The 19,490-nt window shown below is 35.9% G+C and overlaps 1 protein-coding gene across 1 annotated transcript; it reads right to left on the bottom strand.

Annotated features, from left to right (window-relative positions):
• Window positions 1-1,616: 1,616 nt before the first annotated feature.
• LOC128510650 (PPARGC1 and ESRR induced regulator, muscle 1) lies at window positions 1,617-11,234 on the bottom strand. Its single transcript, XM_053483085.1, has 4 exons — window positions 11,172-11,234; window positions 6,638-10,329; window positions 2,726-2,842; window positions 1,617-2,419 (listed from the first exon to the last, which is right to left on the bottom strand). The coding sequence occupies exons 2-4, from the start codon at window positions 10,314-10,316 to the stop codon at window positions 2,313-2,315; spliced, it is 3,903 nt and encodes a 1,300-aa protein (XP_053339060.1). The 5' UTR covers window positions 10,317-10,329; window positions 11,172-11,234; the 3' UTR covers window positions 1,617-2,312.
• Between the last annotated feature and the right edge of the window lie 8,256 nt (window positions 11,235-19,490).

Below are 19,490 nucleotides of genomic sequence, written 5' to 3'. Positions count from 1 at the left end.
CAGTACGGTATGTAGTGAAATGCTTACACGAATGCCAGTGACCTTTAAAAAAAAGATTAAACAAAAGAGATAAATATGAATAAAAGAAGTACGTTAGAAGATAAAATTAACTAATAAAACATACTGTACAAGTAAAATATACTGTAATAAAAGAAATTTGGTAGAAAATTAAATAAGCTAGTAAAATATACTGTACAAGTATACTGTAATAACGAAATATGGTGGAAAATGAATTTAACTAGTAAAATATTTTGTACAAAGTAAAATAAAAAAATATATACTGTACAAATAAGAACAAATATCAATATAATAATATAGAAATATAAAAAGAAGAAAATAGAAATTTCTCCAAATCAGAAATGTAGAAATAACTGAGGTGTGCAAATATGCGTAGAAGTGACTTCTTAAAGTGACTTGTTATTAAAGTGATTTGTGCAGTGGTGCTTGCCTTGCAAAACACTCGCAGACCAAGTTACTCGCAATCCAAGGTTACACTGTATCTCTTGGCCACACATTAAACCATCTCGCCTCCCATGCCTTAGTAAGTCGTGGCCACAACATAGTATCTCGTGGCCTTGCATTATACTATTTTGTTCCGACACTTTATTAAATCGTGGCCACAGAATAATCTACAAAATAATAATAATAACCAGGGTAATCAATCCGTTGCAGCATTGTCATGGGCGTGACCAAGGGGTGTGTTTATACAAATTTCGACTTCAAATATGTATAAGATAGAAACTTCTGGACACTCGTTAGCTAGTTGGCTACTAAGTTAAACATCTCGAACTAAACAAACAAGCTAAAGCAGGAAAGTGAGTGACAAATTGTCATTCATTTCTTACCTTTGTTTTGTGCCACTTCACCACAGAGAGATTTGAACACTGATTCTTTTTTACATTGATTATGTTGGTAAACTAATTTAGTTATGTAAATTGCAGTTTAAATGCTCTCTATACCGCAGTGACTCAGTGTAGCTTTCTGATACATTAAAACTAATGGCGTATAGGTTTTGGTGCCCCCTGGTGGACTAAGACCCTTTGAATCGCCCCTCTATTATTTCAGCTCATGTTGTATTAAATTATCATTCCATTATCGTTGTTGCTAATGATTTCCCAAATCACCAGAATATTAGGAACCACAGGACAACTTTAAAACTCATACAAACGTCTCATTGTGGCGACATGTTTTGCACCAAGGGAAAAAGCGGTTTTGTTCCTAATCATTAACCAAACAAATGGGTATACTTTGAAGGCGGATAGAAATAGTGTTTATACACGTTTCCATAATTTATTACGTAAAACGTTTAACTGCGGGACAACCTTTATATTTATTTTAAGAGGAAATATATAATATAATAATAATAAAATAAAAAAAAAGCGCTAGGCCTCTCAATACACAATCCTCTGGCGCCCTCTTGTGTTAATCATATAACAGTGCAGCTGTAAATGTAAAGCAATAATAGAACAGACAACTTAATAAAAATAGCTAATTTATTTATTTTAATTACAGGTTCAGTCATGTATTGAGTTTTCAAAAAAAAAAAGAGAAACCATATATTATATATAATATGTTAGCACTATTATTTTAAGAATATATGTAATTAGTAGATAGCACTTAAACAGTAATACATATCACATGTATTACTGTATACAGTGTATACTGTAATACATGTATTTATATCACATAGCTGTATTTGCTCCATAAGAAACTTTATTCAACGACTATAGAGATTAAAACTAATTTAAATTATATCGTTTAAATGTAGCTGTGTACAATGTGGCACAACTGAAAGCATTTTTTTTTATTTTTGTGCTTGGACCCAGATTTAAGCTTTGCCTTCATTTAATTTAATTCACTTTTAAGAGCCATTGTACAACTTTCCTAACTCACTTACCTTATTATATTGTTATATTGTTATATTCTACCAAATTCAGTTGCTTTGACTATAATTTATAGTATACATTTTACCACAGGATTGGTCAGTTTAAAAGAACCTATTTTCATTAACTAACAATTAAAAACTTACCTGGCTCTTTTTGCAAAACTGTATTGCACTACTCATGAAATCTTAAGGTTTGGTCATTTTATATTATACTGCAAGGTTATGATGTGTTCCTTGAAGGATATGAAAGCTAATGCCCGTTGTCTTGGTCCAACGAGCACCCTTTAGATATAGGCTATTAATTAATCACATGATATTTTTGCATACACAGCGTATATGTATTATTGGCTTTGGGTTGGGTTACATAGGAAAGAGGAGTGACTGACTGAAAGGTGACCTGGCAACACTCAGAGGCCTGTGGTCAGGTTTACGCAGGCTTGATCTGACGCAGTGGAGATATCTTTGTCGCCTCATCCCTCGTGAATCTCCGTAGGTATCGGATGGCAGAGATAGCACTTACATTTGCCAACAGAACTGTAGCAACGAGACAAGTTGACATCTGTCAGTGCCATACACACTATTTATGTACCTAAATTTTTCCTAAATATGTGTCAGGATTTAATAAATGTCAAGGAGGCATTTCTTTTACTGTATAATAGACAAAATATGCAAAGTTCATTAAATGGTCAATATATATATATATATATATATATATATATATATATATATATATTCTTCTTTTTTTTTACAACTAATTCGAAAAACAAACATATGGATAGTATATAACTCTAATGAAAAAAAAAAGGTCATCATGTAACTAATAATTGTATAGCTATTTACCAGCTTTCCATGAATCAGATCCTTGAGGGTTGACCGACTTTAGGACCCATGAGGCAAAGGCAATGCAAACCAGGCACATATCTGCCTGTTTAATGGGCAAAAGTGGTGCATCCAGCCCTAGAAAAGATGGAATATTCATATTCAGTAACACTTGTAATGGTCAGGTGAATCCAGAGCCTACAATGGGAATACGGAAAATGAGCTAGGACATCATGCATGCATTCACATCTAGGGGCAATTTTAATAGCCAAAGTAATTTGCCATGTTTTTTGGGAGTACTCAATCCCACATGAGTATATTTCAAAATGAATGGAAAAAGAGCGTCTTGAACTACAAAAAAGCTCTTAGTGCTGCTAGATCAACTTTTATAGAGGATAACAAAAATAATCATAGATTATTGTTAAAACTGTAGCAAAATTTACCTGAAATAAGACCACCACAGAATACCGACACCGATACCATGTAGCAGTGAGAATCTCATATTTTTTTTCAATAACAAAAATGAAAATACCAGGCAAAAAACAAACAAAAAAAGAAACAGTTTAATAAACATGTAGGTGATAATCTAACTACAGTATATCAAATCAGCACGATATTTTACTCCTTCATGAGCCTGAACTAATTCACTAATCTCTTTAGCAAAATCATCAACATGTACTAGACCCCATACCTACACGTTCTCTCAAACAGATAATACCCGAAATAACTAAAACCTTTAGAAAAATATTCTTTATTCAGCAATATTTAAATTCCTAAAACTTTTAAACTAGCAATTATTAAAGATGCAATTAAGAAACCTGACCTTGACCCCTAACCTCCTCTTTATCTCCAAGTTCCTAAAAAAGGTTGTAGCACAGCAGCTATGGTCATACTTACATATGAATAATATTCAATTTATAGGTCAGGATTTAAGACTCAGCATAGCACAGAACAAGCACTTGTTAAAGTGGTAAATGACCTACTACTGGCCTCTGATCGGGGTTGTGTCTCCTTGCTTGTGTTACTTGATCTTAGTGCAGCTTTTGATACCATTGATCATAGTATTTCTTTGAAATATTAAAAAATTTTGTTGGAGAACAACTCATATTGGGTCTGTACAGTAGATGTATTGTAAATGGTGATTATTCTACATGTAGTAATGAGAACTTTGGTGTTTCATGGGGGTTCTGTTTTAGGCCCACTGCTATTTTCTCACAATATGCTTCCTCTTTACAAAATTATTTGTAAGCCTGGTATTAGTTTCCACTGTTATGCTGAGGACACAATATATATACTCTGGACGGGGTGCCAATCCATTGCAGGGCACACACATATACTCACACTCATTCCCACACTACAGGCAATTTGGGAATGCCAATTAGTCTAATCTGCATGTCCGTGGACTGTGGGAGAAAACCCACCAAGCACGGGGAGAACATGCAAACTCCATGTACACAGACCTGAGGCAGAAATTGAATCCAGACCCTGGAGGTGCTTGGCAACAGTGCTTTTCACTGAGCCACTGTGCCACCAGATTAGACAGATGCTTATTTACTGCTTAGACTGGATGCCTATTAACTTAATTCTGCCTAATTCTAGTTCTAGAAGTACTGGTACTAGAACCACATGCAGCTAAAGTTGAGTCTGGTTCCTCCCTGTTGAGTCTGGTTCCTCATAAGGTCTTGTCCTAGTGTCATCTCAGAGAGCCCTTGCCTTGCTCATCAGGAACAAATGGATAATTATAATTTACACATATTTCCTTACATTTTTCAAACTAATTTGCATAATTCTCGAATACTGTAAAGCTGCTTTGCAATAATAATTATTGTTAAACATATATATTTTTAATAAAATAAAAATAAATAGTGTGAATTGTGTGAAGCTGTGAGTCAGCAACCTTACCTGCTGTGCTGTCAGACTCATTATGAATAATCAATTCCAGTCACAATTAAGTATTACTCGTAATTTAAATAAGGACTATGTCATATAATATTTTTTATATAATGAAATTATTGTCAGTCAATTATTGTAAATCAAATAGGCCATTAAATGAAGCTACAAGTAATCCAATAGTCAAGTAAATCTACTCAAGCATTTGCCAGACTATCCCTTACTGAATGACCACTAAATAATAAAATGACCAATAAATAAAAAGATTATGGGGATAATCCTTAAACCCTGAACCACCAGCAGACCTTTTTAATTCATTATAATGTGCAAGATTGCCTGGACAAATCCATTACCCCGGTGGAAATAGTAACATGCAAAATATTGCTTTATTTTCTAAAAGAGTATGGCTTAATGGTGTCTAAATTTCATCTTACTGATCAGGATATATTTAAGGTATTATAAACTAAAATGTTGCAAATTTTAAAATGTTATTAGCTAAAAAATTCCTGAATATTTCTTAGCTCAGTCCAGATAAACAAGAACACTATACTGTATACCAGAGCTTAAAATGCAAGATCATCAAATAAAAAACATAAATGCAATGACTAACTATTGCAACAGACCTACTATCTTTGATTAAACTTTGTGACAACTCACAAAGCCCTTTTGGCTTTCCCTTGAGGGGAAATTTAGGGGCTAACCACACGCCAATGCACTTTACAGTAAATCAGTTATCAAAATGTGAGAAAGCGTGATTTCAGTGATGTTGGTCATAGCATGGTTATTGGGTGCCAGACAGGCTGGTGAGAGTATTTAAAAAATTGCCTGTGATTTTTTTTTTTTTTTTTTTTTACAGACAGCAATCTATAAATTAGACCGAGTTGTGTACAAACCAAAAATAACTTCACATGAGTGGCAGTATTATGAATGGAAACACCTTGTTGATTAGACAGTTCAGATGAAAAGGGCTAGACTGGTTTACAGGAAAAGCTTCAAGGTAGCTTGAATAACCAATCTTTAGCATGAGAGGAAGTAAAAAAGCCTCTCAGAAGGTTCAACATGCTAAAGTTTGACACTCTTGTCCTGTGTGGTATCTATTTGATTTCATGCATTGCACTTCTGCCATGTAATTTTTTGACTAGATATTTGCATAAAGGAGTACAAGTGTTCCTTGGGCAAGTGGCAAGAAAGTGTACATAAAAATACAGTTTGGATTTACAAGAAGTGCATATGGCACTTTCATAAAAGGACTATAAAACTCATGGGTTGCTTTATTAAATTTCCCTAATAAGTTTCCCTACTGTGAGTTAATATGAGCACTTGTGAGTACTGTTGATACTTAAGTAACTTAGAAGGTGGACTACTTTTACTCACGTTGAAATGTAAATGGATGACTTCTACATTTAAGTTGAGCAATATTTAATCTCTACTTTTATGACTAAATTAATATTCTATGTCTACTTAATTACATAATATAATATAATACAATAAACATTTTTGTCATGTTCTAGTAAGGTACAAATTCACATCAAAATCCGACAGGTTTGGAATCTCCCATTTAAATTTTCCTTTGTGATCTTTATTATGTTGCTACAGTGAAATATGGTACTGTCACTGCATAAAACAGTTATACATCCTGGTTTTTGAGGTGATTTGCTCTAGTCAAGGACTGAAGAAGGTCTATTTTTGCATGTTGTTGAAAATAAAATATGTGAATACATTAATGGAAGCTTTAAGAGGTCAGCCAACATCAGTCAGAACAGGACGTGACCATTCCTCTGGCATGAATACAACTCTGCCTGTTGCTACATGCTCTGAGTCAGGCCCAAGTCTAGTTGGTAAGATTATAATGACACCAAATGGAAAAATATATTTATATTAGAAGTGCCTACGCTTAAAATCACCAATGCCTTAAATTGCTACAATTATGGAGTACTATTAATAAAAATAAAACTACTAAAGTGTGCTGTTCAAACCAGAAAGCATAAAACCCCTACTGCATAGTACTGTAGGTTGGTTGAAGTAAATATAGGTGAGGCTTACTTGGATCAGCAACAGCTGTTTGCAGTTCTGCACATATCTTCTGCTGGTCTACCAGCTGTCTGAAGATGCGGTTCTCCAGGCTGAAAATCAGCGGGTCTGGAAATGGGCTCCCATCAGCAGCTAATATGTTTATAGCTTGAATTCCTCCATGTAATGTCCTACTAGAATGTTTTACAGGAGTCAGAGCCTGAGCACTGGACCCCTCAGGTGGCCCTGTGAAACCTTTAAAGCATTTTCTGAAAGAAAAAGGGTTTGTCCACATGAAGTTCCAACCTTTACCTTTCTCAGGTAAAAAGTGTTCATATGGGTCTGAGGCTGCCACAGAATTATGGTTCTCAGATGGCATGCGATCATATCGCGTGACCACGCGTATAACTGCATGCTCAGGTTCTTCATCTTCATCTGAGTGAACAGGTGAATCTGGGAAAAAGTAATCATACGCATCAGGGAACTCTACATTCCTGGTTGCTGAGCGTGAGGAGGAGAAGATAGGAACTAAGTCATCAGTAGTACTACTGTGGTTACTCGCAAGTGGGTAAAATAAACTTTCAGGCTCAAATTCTGAAAAGAAATGTTCATACATCTCAAGGACAGAGGTCCCACTATCACTGACATTAGAAGCTGTTACAGGGACAGCCTCAGAGGCAGGTTGTTTTGATTCATCCGTACCAAACAGATACTCAAAGATCTCTGAGAAAGTGATGCCAGGGCTGTCTAGCTCCTCCTCCTCATCAGAGAGATAAACTGGGGATGACGTTTCAACTTGATTGAAAGGATCTACATTGTCATCCTCAACTTCAAAGTGTGTGGGGTAAGCAGAATTGGTGGAGTGGACAGAAAAATTCCTCATTTCTTTTTTTCCAAGGTTTTGGCCTTCAAGAGCTTGCAAGTTCTGGACACTAATATTTTTACACATCTTCCTGAAGCAATGATTGGAATTATTTCTAAAAAGAGGCGATGTATTGGCTGTGTTCAAATTATTCACATCTTCCATTTCAATTGTAGTTCCAGACAGATTTGGGTCACTTTCCCAAATAATGCCTGTTGTTTTAGAAGACTCTTGTGCCCCCTCATCTAGTTTGGCTGTATCTGAAGATAGCTCTCCATCAAAATCAGATGTGAATGAGATATTCTCACTAAATTGGTCAGACTTTGATTCGTCTGTGTGTGTTAAGTACCCTGAATCTGCTGCATTAGACCCCTCTGCAATACTGCTCTCTCCTGGCTGGAGTAGCACACCGGGGTGATGAGCCTGGCCAACCAGACGGAGTCGCAAAATATCATTTATGGTAAGCTTTTCCATTTCGTTCCAGAATGAAGATATAGCATATATAGGAGGTGTGGGTTGACTTACAGAATCAGGATATAAATTTTCTAGACTTTTACTAGACTCTGTTGACTCAAGAGGAGGAGAACATGGTGGATGCTGTACAGCTATAGTGGGTGACAGGTCATGGTCTTCAGTTTGATCTTTTTGTTCTTCACTGGTAAGAATATGAGACAGGGTGGGTTCTAATTTTGAGTCATCTGAAAGTTGACTGTCTGGTTCTGTGGTGTGTCTCAGAGGCTTGCATTCTTTGGTTTGCCCCATAAGAAACAGTTGCTCATTTCTGTCCTCTTTGATGCCATGGGTCAGAAGTTCAAAAGAATTTACATTAATGCTCTCAACTACATTCTTTAATCTTAAACACTGGGAGTTCTCTTCTGGAAATTCTTCACTTTGTGAACTTAAAGATGTGTTCGAATTGCCGGGCATTTTTCCCAGGTTTTGGTTTATAATTTCTGCTTTTGGTTCAACTAATAAAGCATCCTTGATTTCATCTGCCTTTGATATTTGGGCTGGAATAATTTTTCTTGTGTGACCATTCTGGTGACTTATTTGGGCCTTATTTACATGTTCACACATCAATGACTGGAAATGAGCTGTTTCTGACAGACAACCCTTACCTTGCAAATCATCAGTTTTGCGTTCATAAGAGACTTCATCTTGAAAAACAGAAGGTAAATTCTCTTTCTTTTCACTGTTTTTGTACGATGCTGAGAAAAGAGTCTTGTCTGTTAACTCAGGAAGTGTTACACAGGAAATTGAGGTTTTCCTCCGACCTACTGCACTAGACCCATCAAACTGAAAGTCTGATAACGTCACTCTATCTTCAAATTGATTCTGTGGTAACACTGAGTAAACAACATTGTGCGATGGTATCAAAGGTGCTACTTGTAATCCTACAGTATTTGTTTGTAACTTGACATTATTTTTTTGATCTGAGCCTGATAATTTAGGAAGATCTTCTGTGCTTTCAGGCTTTCTCCCATTCTTTGATACATTAGAGGGGGCAATAGATACTAGCATTTCTGATGGCAAATGGTTGTTAAGCTGTAAAGGATTTCCTACATTATCTCTACGAGTGTGTGCTGATAGATGATCATCATTTTGAAGTGTCTCTGTAACAAACACACCAGGCTCAGAAGATTTGAGATCTGCTCTCATGCCAAGCTGCCCACTTTCTCCTAGTTTCTTAGTCAGATTAATATCAGACATTATGTCCATTTCTCTCATGCTCTGAGCAACTGTTATTGCTCTCTTACTGAGCTCTTTTTGTAAATTAGTGCTTACTAGTGTAGACTTCCTGATATCTCTCTTCATTGGGGCTAACTGAGAAAATACAGAAAAATTATCTGAAATTTTCTTTGGATGTGATATAGAGTCATGAGGTGCAGAAGCTGCCTCAGAAACAGTTGCACAGTATCCAGCACTATAAGTGTCTCGATCCATTTGTCCTCTTCTCCCATACATGTCGTCATCAGAGTCACTTACTTTGCTTGGCAATTGAGCCTCATTTCCTGGATCCATATCCGCCAGGTCTGCACTTATTCTCTTTTTCTTTCTTCGTCGCCTTCTTGGAGTAATGTTAGAAGCTTGACCCTGAACTACTAACATGTCAGAATTATTGCATGTTACTAGCTGAGAATTTGCTTCCTTGACTTGGTTTGGTCCTGCTAGCTCTTTCCCATTGACCATAACATTGGATGGACTCCTTTCAAATATCCTAGCTTCCCTTTTATCTCCCTCTTTCAATACATCCGGAGACCAGTCTTCTTCTCTGGTAAACAGTTTTGTTTCAGGACAAGGTTTACGTATTTCTTGGTCTAAATCATCACCTGTAGACTCAGTATATATATAGGTATGACAGTCATTTCTCTGTGCCATCAGGTTTCTACATGACTGTGCTTTTCCTACAGACACTGCCATGTCTTTAACATTTTCTTTTACATCAGTTCCCTCAAAATGGCCAGCCATTTTGCCACCTGAATTTGTGTGATCCTCAGTCACTGAGACACTTTTTAAACTCTCAAAGAACACATTAACAGCCTCCAAGTGAAAGTCATCCTCACTGCCAGAGAGAACTTGATCTGGGCTCCTCAAGCCATATTTGCTTAGGTAAAGCTCCACAGGAGAGCCTTCACTGATAGGCGAGCCATCAATTCCAATCTCCGGATCATACAAGGGGGTCTGTGTGGCAGGCCGTGTTCGCTGGTTTGTGATGTCATCCATGTCACTCATTCCTGAGTCATCCGGGCCCGCTAAACCTGGGGGCAAAATGTCACACTCTTCACATGCTTGGAAGAAGGAGTCCCAGTCGAGCTCTGAGATTTGGATGCTATACTCAAAATCATCCATAGTAATGTGTTATCTGCAACAACAACAAAAAAGGAGAAAACATTTTAAGTACATGAAGTACATGCATTTTTAAAAGCTGTAAGTATGTGCATTTGTGTATACTGTACTAAAGTGTTTTCCGAAAATGTAATTATTACACAAGCATTGCAAATGAGAAATAAACTCTGTATCCAATCATGCAGTGCTTTCTGTGGCTGATATTCTGACTAGACACATACTTACCCTATGCATTGAATTTACCAAAAGTATCCCACTTGACAATCATGTTTTATTATCTCAAAATTCTAATCTAAAGTTATAAATCATAAAGGTATAATTAATGTTTTTCCTCTAAGCTGGAATATATCAGGCCTTTAATAAATCAAGTCAAGGTGTTATTATTTAAATATTTAATATTATGTATTTACTTATTTAAATTCAATATTCGAATATGCAGCCTATATCATTATTTACAACTTTTTGGTATATGTCCTAAAGTTATATGCATAATAATATCCAAGACATTCTATGTTAATTTAAATCCCAAATGAGAAAGTATACGTTAACAAAAATAAAAAGTTCTCACTATGACAGGAAGTAAGATCAGACTAACAAAGGAAACCATTACCTTCTGGGTAACACTCGATGGTGCAATCTTTAACATTATGCTACATTCATACAATTAAAGGTAAGGAGTATACAGAACACCTAAAGTGGCACATGTTCACTGCTAACCTGCTAATAGCCAGACAGTGTTTAAGAATTTACAATCACTGCACTATGACTTTTAATAAGCATTCTTTCCACATTTCCAAGTCTAACATGTCCCTAAGCATCTTTGTGTCTCTATCTGCAGTCATACAAATGTGCACCTACCTGTTCAGCCGTTCTTTAGTACCAATGCTTCTGCTCCCCAGTACACTCTGTGCTATCTGAGGGATAGTATGAACACTTTGAAGGCCCATGCCATGCCATGTCACAGAGAGCAGACTCACATGAGCCCTCTGATGAGCTATAAATATCTGTGTTCATGATCACGTAATACACGTAAACCTCTTTGCTCTGACCGTCCCAAACTGAGGTGTACCATTTCAGCACCTTAACCAGACTTCAGTTGGCAAGGTGATACCAAAAGGGATTTCTAGGAAATGCTTTAGGAAAATTGATATTAGAGCAATGAATGCGAAGAACTGAATTACAGGATATGATTATATTTTCCCTATAAGTTTTGTTCCTGGGACAGGGGACAAAAAAAACTTTACTAGACCTTATTTTACTAAATGTGAATATTATCAACTGGAAACATTCTGAACAGTAGGGCTCTCACACCAAAGGACCAGCCAAGGTGTGTATCAGCTGATGTATTTTTCATCATGGGATATCACAGGTAACCTGATCTACTTTCCATTATGACTCCCAGGCATGAAGAAAAGCATGTCTATGCTGACTGGAAACATTCACAGAACGCAATCACATCAACTAGTCTAGTCACTTTTTATACTCAATAATTTACTAACAAGTGAAAAAAATAAAGTGGAAAACAGAGGCTCTGTTATGGGTCATTTATTTTTGTCTCCATGGTTTGCATCTTCTTATTGCATTAGGAAGAGACGTGTCACTGCAAATCAATACAAACTTATTCTGACTGATTTTACACTATGCTGAAACTTTTTTGTTGTAATGGGACTATCTTCAAGGATCACATCATCTCCTGCTCAGGGAGAGCACGATGGATAACTATATGGTTGATTGAATATAAAAATGATTAGGTTTAACCTTCTTTAAAACCCAGGTAGCTTCCTGTATCAGTAATATCCCTTTTGAGAGAGAGAGTTCTGCACATAATTACACATATCCCCATTACACACAAAAATATATGTAATCGAATCGCTGTTACAGGTATTGAACAGAAGTTTTTGAAAGGACTGATGTGGTTTGATATGTTAGACTTCGCCACTATCATCAAAACACCAACTCAGACAATGTCATTTAAAAGAATGGTTTTCACCTTCAGTAAAGTTCCAAACAATCTGTGTCAAAGGTCACTGAAAGATGAAAAGTTGATTAATGAGGATAGCTATAATGGCAAGTACTATTACATATACTATATTAAAAACGTTATATTAGTGTGAAGTAGAAATTCTTGTTGTTAATGATAACCTAATGAACACGCATATTAATAACCTAACCTCCTTAATTCATTACCAATATAATTTAAATAGATAAATGAATGGCTGGATATAATAAATAGATATGCATTATCTGCAGTGTTGCTTAAATACTTTCTGAGTTTACTGGTTATTTTGCTGTGTAGATAGTCCAAGATTAGACCATATAATGCTTAGAAATATAAAGAAAAATAGCTATATGAGGTGACCTACAGGTATAAGTTTCATCTAAGCTGCTTACATACATCTAGATAGATAGATAGATAGATAGATAGATAGATAGATAGATAGATAGAATGAATGAATGAACGAATGAATACTTTATTGATCCAAAAAAGAAATGATATTGTTACAGCAGCCAGTTAACACATTATACAACAAGTAAGCAACAAGCAAGAATTGCAATGTGATAAAGTTAAAAAAAATAAATAAAAAAGATACACTGTTTACAATTTAAGGTACAATGATGAGGTAAACATGGTGTCAAATAATATGGATTGTGCGACATGACATAGATTTGCAAAATTGCATTAAAAAAACTACAAAAACATCAGAATAACATCCTTTGAGGTGATAAGAACAAGTTCGAGATGTTTTGTTACCAGGCACAGCACCATGATTGGCAAAAACCAAATAAAGCATAATGCCAAGAACACTTCATACCAACCTGTATGCATGATGGTGGAGCGGTGATGATGTGGGTTTATTTTACAGCACCTGGGAAACTTGCAGTCATAAAGACAACAATGAACTCCACTTTGTCTTGAGTGAAATGTGAGGCAATCCGTTCAACAGGGCTGAAATTGGTTCATGCAACAGGACAATGATTGTGAACACACCAGCAAAAAAACATCCGAATTAAAATTTCAAAATTCAAACCATATCCCCTATAAAAACCTAATAAAAACTGATAAATAAAAACATACTTTCTTCCCTGATTTCAAAGTGAAGGAATTTTACCAATTTTTAAAACAAGATTTTCTCCAACATTTTTATAACCAGTTTGAAATGACTGACATGAAAAATATGACTGTCATAATTTTTTAACCAAAATATGTGTTACATATTCCTTAATATCCAAGTGTCAGTGATTTGCCATCATAAGTATTTACCAGGAAGGAAATAGCCATGAGGTATATTGTGGTTAATGATAAAATATCCTTGCGGCTCCAGCTGTGCCTGAGGTGCAGTGGTTAATGGGGATAGAGCCATGTTTACACACATTGAGATTATTAATGAGTACAATGGGATTACCAAATTAACCCATCCAAGCAAGTGTTTATGATACTGAGATAACACTCATTATCCTGTAATCTGCTCAAATTTGAGCCTGATTAATTATTCCTCCCGTCCCCTCGCTTATCGCCACATGACCCCCCCCCACCAAAACTATCATATCTGTAGTGTTCTTTTGATCACATAGTATATTTTACACAACGCTATAACGCTCTAGCTCATTAAACATTTAGCATTTTAAAGAAAGATTTCAGTCTCCTGAGCTTTGCTGCCCATTATTTAAAAAAAAAGAAAGAAAGAGGATTTCATTCATCTCTCATTCTTCTGTGTCATTTGTTCATCAACAAAATAGGGCTGATTCTCCCTAAGTGTGGGAAATCTGCTCTCCTAATTAGAAAGCACACACTGGGCAGTGTGCCGGGCAGAGAGAGAAAGAGAGAGAGAGAGAGAGAGAGAGAGAGAGAGAGAGAGAGAGAGAGAGAGTATGTTTGCACCTGGGATAGTGGATTGCAAGATTGTGGGTGGGATTCTGTTTACATCAACAGGATTAAGCCCAGTGGGTATATGTCTAGGATTAAGATCTGTTTAGGCTACTTGATAACATCCACAATGGCTAATAATCAGTGTTTTTCTCTAATTGCTCCCATGTCTGCCAAATCAGTACTGACTCATCCAGAACTATTTAGAACAAGACACAGTGATTTTTGCATGTTTTATTTTATTTTTTCACATCATCATACTATCTTTATTATATTCACTATCATATTGCAAAAATTGTTTTGTGCAATATGATAGGGCAGCTTTAGTGTAGAAAACAGTGACAATAAATTTTTAAAACAACTAATTATTTGAAAGATTGCAGTTATAGATTAACCACTGCCTATATAATGAATGTTAGAGAAACAACAACAACACAACAAATATATTGTATTGTTTTTTCCCTTTCATGGATTAATTGATTTTTATGATGAGTAAAGGGGAAAAAAACACCATAAACACAAATAGATGCCCACTTTGAGAGAAAAGTTAGTTTTCTGATAGAATATGCAGTTTTTTTTTAAATATAAACTGTAATCAGATATTAATTTGCAGATTATTATTATTATAATTATTATTATTATTATTATTAGTAGTAGTAGTAGTAGTAGTAGTAAATCTTAATCCATTTGAAAACACTAAGGTGCAGTTTGCGTTTCGACCACGAGGTGGCGAACAAGCAATTGCAGAAAACATGGCCGGGTCTGGTTGCTCTTAATACTAGTATGATTTTACAATGTTTTCCCATAAAATTCTTTTAACCTCTTCACTGGTGTTTTTTTTATACTAATAAAATACTTAAATTAATACATTTCAAATATAAAATAAAAACCAACAAAAACATCCCCCACAGTTCAGTTTAGATTGAGACTTTGGTTTACAGAAGCAGCACTGGTGTGCACTATAAAACGGCCCTGTGATTCATTGTTACGCTTGGAAATCTAATGGTGGTGACTCAGGCTTGGCTCTCAGCCTTTGCCTCTTATTCCCCGGTGGGCAGTAGCTCACTCAGCACAGGGAAAGGGACTCTCCCCTCCTCCAGCTCTGTGTGGATGCTTTGGGAAGGGCCTCAGACCACACAGCCTTCCTGCTGTCCTACGCCAGTCATTATCTCACCAGCTAAAGGTCACGTATGAACAGGAATAGGATGAGGATGAGTGGTATTTTTAGTCAAATTCCCCTCCTGATCCTGCTAAGAATGCTGGCATTTGATGAGATGTGTCACATCCTTGTTTCTTGCTTTCTGCAAGTGATGATATGTATATATAACAAAAAAATAAAAATTGCACAATACATTTCTTCTTATGGTAAACAGTCACATTACTAGGTTGTGTTAGAGTAGTCCCATACTTATTATTGCTTGGTCCCACAGTTCATTTTCATTATTCACATAAACAGACCCAGTGTTATATAGCTACTTTCTATGTCTATAATGGATGACAGAATAATGGATGTGAATAAAGTCATCCACCCTTGTGTCCAGGAGCTTAAAGGAGATCCCCAGCATCCTCCCATCCTGTTCGGCTAGCCTGTCTGGTTGCATTCAGATAAACATAGCAGAACTGACCAGACCATGTGCATTCTCTACTGCTTGTAGTGCTGGTTAATGATCGATCTGGTGACAAATGCCTGACAGATACTCTACCACACACAGTGTGATGGCCATCCTGCTATCCTGCAGGTCACAAGGGTTATCAGCGCCAGCTAAACAATGAGAAGTGGAAGAGGCAGGCTCAGACCAGCTCTGGCACTGACACACTCCATGCCTGCAAACCCAAACAACACTTGGGTGGAAACAGCAATGGCATCGTTCTGCTCATCACTCATCAGCCCTGATAAGAAGAGCAGGACTGTCACCACTCTTTCATTTACCCACACCATCAATGGACTGAGACAGTGACCTGTGACCTCTTGAGTTCTTAGCTATTACTCACCACTGCCCAATCAGCAATGGATTTCTCTAGTAATGTAGCAGAAACAGAGCCCTCAATAAAGGAGGAATGCAAATAAATGAACGTTTGGTCAGTAGGTTGAATAATAGAAACAAGTTTTGTGAAGCAGGCACTCAGTGATTACTAATCATTGGTCTCTATAGACAAAACTGTTGCCAAGAAAATGCAAATGAAAAGCATTCCAGAAATAAAACATGAATTTTAGGAGGCTTTGACATACACTGTGTGCCCCTCATGAATATTAACTACATTTTAAATCTGGTATTTGCATCTGGAAAAATAAGGGTATTTAAATCTTTAAATTTGCACATTTACTTACCCTGACAGCTTTATACATATTTAGAAATCCTCCAGAAGTTACAGATGTTTGTAGGCTCTATGGCAAGGAACATTCAAGATGTTCGAGAAGCCTGTAGCCTTACACCTTACTTCGTTACCTTTATTTTTTTTTTCTTTTAATTTGTCACCTGCCTGTGAATGCAATTACTACATACATACATACATACATACATACATACATACATACATACGTGGTGGACTCACTCCTCTGTCTTATAACTGCAAACTTTTCTTATAAATAATGAATACTTATAATAATTATTATAACTATATAAATAATGAATACTTATAATAATATGCTTTAAGTAAGAAAACAATTACATACTATGGTGATTTTTTACAGATTAAACAAGCATTACGAAATCATTTCTACAGTATATGCAACATAATAATGTGTTAAATATGTACAATAACTGAATAAACATTACAAAAACAAAAGTAAAAAACAAAACAAAAAAAAACATCAAAACGAGGACTGCTAAAAAAGAATTGGTTTGTCATTTACATAACATAACATAACATAACATAACATAACAAAAAATATGACATAACCACATAAAATAACATAACATAACTTTGCACAACTCATTTAAGCAACAGTTAAGCTGCTCCCCCAGTTCATTGGCTTTCACCAGTGCCACTAAACATAAAATAAACTAAAAAAAAAAAAAAAAAAAACTTTTTGCAACAAAATGCTGATTTTGGTTGTATCTTTATAATTAGCTTATCACTAATTTAGCTGCAGACAAGAAAAAGAATAACTGGTCATAGAAACAATAGTTTTGTTGTATGGTATTTATTCAGTTTTTCTGCAGCATTTAAAATTTCTAAAGTCTCGCTGAATGAAATGGTCTTTGATGAAAATTTAAGCATACACATGTACAGATTAAGTGGGAACTAATCTTTACATGGCTTTGAAGACATAATAATAATAATAATAATAATAATAATAATAATAATTATTATTATTATTATTATTATGATAATGATGATGATGATGATGATTATTATTATTATTATTATTATTATTATTATTATTATTCATTTACAAAACAAAGAATGATTTTCTCCCCAGTTTTAAAAAAGATTCTTCAAGTTAATTTTGGTTATATCATTCTGAAATGTGATTAAGACCTTATGTTGTTGTATGAATAAATGGTTTACATTAGAATATAAGTGGTCTCCACTAGAGATTTGCGGGTATTATGTTCATACAGTTATTGTCAACTACACAGAACAATTTCTAACAAATTTCTGCCCAAATAATGAACTGGGTGCCTAATTTAAACCCAAACAAGTCGGCAGTTATCAAGTACTTCCGCATGTTCGTATTTATTTTGTCTTCGTTTATGCAACGTGCTTCAAATCTGAACACTTGCTTGCACCCGCATGAAAATAAAAAACCTCCCACACATGTTCTGCAGAATCTCAGTTCGAATGCACAACTGTACTCTCTTTGCCAAGACTGAAACAAAAACAAATAAATGTATACTATGTATTTATTTCTAATCCATCTGTTCCAATCTTAATATTTGTATATTCAATTACAACCAGTGTATACAGTGTATACAATATTTATACATATACACCAATCAACTGTAACCTTAAAACCACTGACAGGTGGAGTGAAAAACACTTGCACCTGTCAAGGAGTAGAGTATATTAGGCCAGTAAACAGTCAGTTTTCAAAGTTGATGTGTTGGAAGCAGGAATAATTGGCATGTGTAAGGATCTGTGCAACTCTGACAATGGGTTAATTATGATGGCTAGACAACTTGGTATGCCAGAATTGACATTTACTAACGGCAGTGATCTCTTTTGGCAGAATAATACACCATGTTGCACATTGCAAAAACTGTTTAGGAATTGTTTAGAGAACAAAAGAAAGAGTTCATGGTGTTAATGTGGCCTCCAATTTTTTAAGATGTTTGGCTGATTAAAGTACATTATGCAGTTATATAAATGTATACAGATTTGCATATTTAAAAAAAAAGTCTGTTATACACATGTGTGTCTTACAGGTATAGCTAAATGTCCTTACAAAGTTTAAAGTTTTATATATTTTGCATTTGTTTTAGGACATTTGGCCCCCTACAAGATATAAAAACATGCTCTACTCCTTCTATCTGCTATACAGTAACACATGTAAGGACAGTATTCACACACACACACACACACACACACACACACACACACATTCACGCACGCATGCGCACACACACACACACACACACACACACACACACACACACATGCACACAACCAGCAAAATATATACAAATGGCTGTAACACATACTTTACTATTAGATAACTTTGCCATACACTCCAACTCTGACTTATGATACCACTCATCCACTTCTCTGTTTTAGTTCTTGAATGTTTTATCGGCTACTGACACACATACACAAACAAACACACAACCCTCTTCTAAACAGTCAAACATAATGCAACCTACTGAAGATTAAACTCAGCCCTCAGACTTGGTTAGGCATGTTATGCTCCCACACTCCAGTGTTCACACACTGATGGGCTGTCTCCCCTGGACAGGGTCATGTAGGTCGAGCAGGCTGGAGAGTGGAACACTGACACATTACTGCTGGAGGGAGTGTTCAGCATGTCTTTGAGCTCGCTGGCAATGACATAAGGCTTAAAGCTCAGGCAGGATCAGACAGTAAATCACTGAGCATCTACAGAGTATGACGTGAGCATGTCTGGACTCACTCACCCGAAGACGTATGGAAATGGAGGGGGAGATTCCAGCACTGTGTAACCAACATTGAGGTGTGGTGCTTTTCCTGGAGTTCCCCCTGTATCATTCCGAACGTCAGGACGTGACTTGGCTCAGCTCTAGAGTACTAGTACAGTCTCAGAATGATGTGTAAATAGGATTTTGCATAACACTTTTTGTATCGTATTGCGTATGTGGCCATATTTTAATTTAAGGATTAAAATGTGGATGAAA

The sequence above is a fragment of the Clarias gariepinus genome, chromosome 22 (assembly GCF_024256425.1).
Source record: "Clarias gariepinus isolate MV-2021 ecotype Netherlands chromosome 22, CGAR_prim_01v2, whole genome shotgun sequence".
NCBI classification, from domain to species: domain Eukaryota; kingdom Metazoa; phylum Chordata; class Actinopteri; order Siluriformes; family Clariidae; genus Clarias; species Clarias gariepinus.
The sequence above is the reverse complement of the archived record's forward strand: the minus strand, read 5'-3'. Positions and strand labels throughout refer to the sequence as shown.